Here is a 4,437-nt window from a genome sequence, read left to right as displayed (position 1 = left end):
GTCTATAAGACAGCAAACGGTATGGAATGGTAAGAAATATGAAGGCTTTATGGACTTGGGTATTAAAACAGCGGATTGAAATGAAACTGTGACTCAAGCATAATATGTTACCCTGTTGGTCTCCATAAATGATTGGAAAGTGCCATTAGCATATTTTTTAATTATGAGCTTGACAGCGGAAATGAACACAAATATAATTAAAATTGCCTAAATAAAATGCCATATGGCTGAGGTAAAGATAGTATCAGTTACATTTGACGAATGCAAAAATAACTTTGCCACAATAAAATTATTGGGTTGTGATTAGATATCGTTGGTTGTGATATTACTAATTGTAAATATATTAAAACTCATTTTATACAGGGCTGCCGCCGATTACGAAGTGGTTACTTTTTTAGACGCTTGTCAAATTATGAAGCTTATGCGTAATACATTGAAAGCAAAGAAAATTCTGTACAAATCTGATGAAAAACCGATTAAATAAAAATTTTTTGCAATCTTCATAAAACACAAGAAAAAATTGTTTGCATCTTGCCAGCAAACTTACACACAGACATATTGACTTTAGACATTGACTTACAATTATATGGACGTCGGGTCCGCGCTAAAAAGTGTCCGCACTTATAAGGCGCTAAAATCGTATACAGAGCGCCAAACTCCGCTTTAGTCTTCATTTGTTCGACTGACAGCGCGATACTGCGATGACATTACAATTTAAATTTCGAATAGGTTGACTTGGGACATTTTTTTCGTGGTTTTTGTATTAGACCCGTCGTCCATTTATTTGTAAGTCTATGACTTTCGAACAGAAATCATGAAAGTGAAAGTAGCCACCCAAATATTCAGTAAAAGTCTCGCAAAAGCTATGGACTTATGTGACAATGAACATAACTTGCAAGAACTTCAAAGCTCTGCTGCTTCTACTGAGTGCGTAAAAATATTGAGTGATGTCTTTGACATGTTAAATTAGCTGGATTTAAATAATTACGGATTTAAGCAACCGTTACATTACATATCAAAAACACCGACAAAATAGTAGCTGGGTTGGGGCAAGCTGAAAGAGGGTTAACATTCAACGTAAAAGAATAAAAAAAAGAAAGAGATAAAACTAAGTCAGGCATAATTCGAACTCACGGCAATTCAAATCGGCGTACAAAACACTCTAAATTGCACCTTGATTTAAGGCTCGAAATTTTCAGCATTCATTGCTTTAGAAAATATCCCTATTCTAACCTTTGCATATATTAATTTCAATTAAATACCTTCACAAAGATTTCATTTATTCCTAGTGTAGTAGAGTATTAGTGTAGTAGTGTATTTTTGAGAGATTCTTTATTACAACAAATCGTCAGAATTCTGCATACATACATCTGGGTGCAGAATTCAGACGAATTTTTTATTGCTTTAATCAAATATATACGACGATTGCAAGCGGGTGCCTGCTGCTTGGAATGTTCGTGGAGTGAGTCGAAAATATTCGAATTAAAAAAGAATACAAATTACGACATTTTAATATCTCAGCATCTTTAGCATGAAAATCCATCCTCTAAGGTGCTGACGCCTTGTATTTGCTACATTTACCTAATGATGTGATGTGCTACGTATTTTTAATTGTTTCCTGCCGTATTTTCTGTCAAATTAATTGTTGAGTTTTAGTTATTGTTTTTGTTTCTTGAGTTTTAGTTTGTTTTGTTTTATTTAGCTGTTGTTGTTAGCTATGCTGAAAAAGCTCAAAAAGATTGTCTTCAACATACTTGCATATACGTGATTATATTTATTCAATAAATTATAGAAAACTTTTTATATCGATATTATTCATTTGTAGCAAATGCAGTCTATTGAAGTAACCTTTTACGTTGTTGTAAAAATAAATGAATGCATTTTTGAAAAAAAAAAAAAATTGTTTCTCTATTCATTTCTCACTAATTTGGTGTTACTTCTACTTTAATTTTACGTATTGTTTAGGTTTTCGCGATTGTTACACATAGGAAATGAAACTATTTTTCAGGATTTAAATCGCGTACATTTGTTTTTCAGACAAACCAACATTTCGGGCCCTTTACAGGTCCCATGACCATGTCAACCGTAACCATGGGACTTGTAAAGGGCCAGAAACGTTGGCTTCTTTGAAAAAACAAATATACTCGATTTTAATCGGGTAAAATAGTTTCATTTCCTTTATGTATTTGCTTAATCAAAAGCTATTCATTTAAAGGCATGACTTATAAATAACAGTAAATTAGTTGCACGTCGTTACAAGGTTATATTGTGTTGAACTTTTGGCTTAGGGGATGGGTAAAAAAGGAATACAGGGATGACCCTAGAAAATTTTTAGTATAATTACACATATGCCTTTTTTGTATACAAAAGATCATAGGTCAATCTATACAAAAATACTCCAAGACTAGACGTACAGTGCAGCATAATCCTAGATCTGTGTAAAGCATAAAAAACAACATCAGACGTTCATGATTTTGTCTTCAACACGATTTGTTATATTGAAATCAATAACAAATTCGTGTTAATGCAAATCAATATAACAAATACCCACAGTCTAGAAGAACAAAAAACGGCTACTTACTTGCAATGATGGCACAGCAATTTTTGTCAATTTTCTTAGGCCTTTGTTAGTTAAGTACATATCCGACTCAGGAAAGTGATCCGAACATACAAAGTGGTATTTTTTCGGTACAAAATATTTTTCACGTCGCGATTCAGCGATTATATTTCTCCATATTGAGCAACGTATAGGATCTCGAGGAAAACTGAAATAAATATAAATATTATGCCGTGCCAAGATTTTTACATAACTACTGAACATATTTAATTCAAGATATTTTGGATGCACAAAAAAAGACTAAGTTAGGTTCGTTCCGATTGCGAAAATTCAAGTATAAATTTAATTTTCTACTTCTGATAGGTGGTAACATTATACATGAAAAGAGTAGGTACAGAGCACATCAAGCTTTACACTTAAGATTTAAACCCAACTCTATGCCGCTTACGATAAGAACGGTCTAAAGTACAGTGTCAAACTTGATGTGCTTTTGACTGTACAACAAAATTTTGTTAGTTTTTACCTCCCATTACAAAACAATAGGCAGATGAAGCGCGTTGACCACGAGAGTGAAGCCATTAGAAATGTCAAAAACGGCTGTTTGATAATAATTAAATAAACTTTATTTATTGCGATTTTTCATCAACTGTTATTGTACACTGTTGTAAGAAAACCTATTATTCTGCTGTTTTGTGGTTTTGCATACATTAAGACAATGATAATGGATGAATATTCATAACTTTTGAGTCAATCAAACTATGTGAATTTGTTATTGTAAATTCTAAATAGTTTACGAACGCCCCCAAATTAGACAACTTTTTATCTTCTAACTAAAGGGCCCATTCAATATTCTGTCTTGCAGTCCGCCTAGCTGTCCAAAGTCAAATATACTTTATTTCATAGGTAAAATTACACTTGAAATCGTCATATTGATTAGACTCTACTGCTCATTATTAAGGCTGATTCCCCTGGGAAGAATGAGTAAGAAATTCTAGGGGTCGCTCGTTGTAAGTATTCATTTGAATACATTGATTTATACATTGAACGTTTATTGCGAAACATGTTGTTACATAATAGTTCTTATAGTAGTTTACAGTATCAAACATGTACCCTGCAAGGGCGTAGCAATGTCAATTTTTTAAATACAAATTTTGATTACCATTAATTAAAATATCATTATAATGATAATTAAATCTAAACAAAATATTTTCTGAAAAGTCAATGAATTAATTGGAAAATGAATGTCAAATTGAAGTCTAAAGTATTTAAAAAAAAAAAATTAATCGTCAAATTATTCTAGAATTATACAATAATAGTCATAACATTTGTCATTTTATTAAATTACATAATTATGTCATATTTTTTATAAATATAGTTAACATATCAAAATTCCTTTTTTAAGAAGTTATGAACAATTTTCCTTGTCATTAAAAAAATCTTGCAATGAATAGTAGCATTTTTGAGACAGATGTTTACTAAGTTGATTTTTAAACATTTTTACGCTATTTATCAGTTTTAAAAAGTGAGGGAGTGCGTTATAAATTTTAATTGACATCGAATATGGCCCCAAGTTTATCATTTGTAATTTTGAAACTGTTGTTGCTAGTCTGCATTTGGGTCTTAGTTTTACTGAACGACAATGTAGAGGATATGCATTCAAATTATTCTTGACAATAAGACACATTTGTAAAATATATATACATGGTAAAGTCAAGATATTATATTTGATGAAATACGATTGACAGCTTGTAAATGAGTCTATATTAGCGAGTATGCGGATACATTTCTTCTGTAATATAAAAACTTTTTTTGCGTCAATGCTGTTGCCCCACAATGCAACGCCATAGCTAAGCCAGGCATAAGCATACGCGTAGTAAGCG

General features: G+C 31.7%; 1 protein-coding gene across 1 annotated transcript in view; it reads right to left on the bottom strand.

The window, feature by feature from the left end:
- Window positions 1–3,152, bottom strand: part of LOC113228140 — a 39,595-nt gene extending 36,443 nt beyond the window's left edge. The window contains exons 1-2 of the mRNA XM_026461324.1: window positions 3,081–3,152; window positions 2,582–2,765 (exon numbers count right to left, since the gene is read on the bottom strand). Of these exons, the coding sequence (XP_026317109.1) occupies window positions 2,582–2,765; window positions 3,081–3,136 (240 nt within the window). The 5' untranslated portion in view covers window positions 3,137–3,152. The remainder of the gene's footprint in view (window positions 1–2,581; window positions 2,766–3,080) is intronic.
- Between the last annotated feature and the right edge of the window lie 1,285 nt (window positions 3,153–4,437).

The sequence above is a fragment of the Hyposmocoma kahamanoa genome, unplaced genomic scaffold, assembly GCF_003589595.1.
Source record: "Hyposmocoma kahamanoa isolate Upper Pololo Valley unplaced genomic scaffold, ASM358959v1 224, whole genome shotgun sequence".
Taxonomy (NCBI): Eukaryota; Metazoa; Arthropoda; class Insecta; order Lepidoptera; family Cosmopterigidae; genus Hyposmocoma; species Hyposmocoma kahamanoa.
Note: the sequence above shows the minus strand (reverse complement) of the source record. Positions and strands in the feature narration are given on the sequence as shown.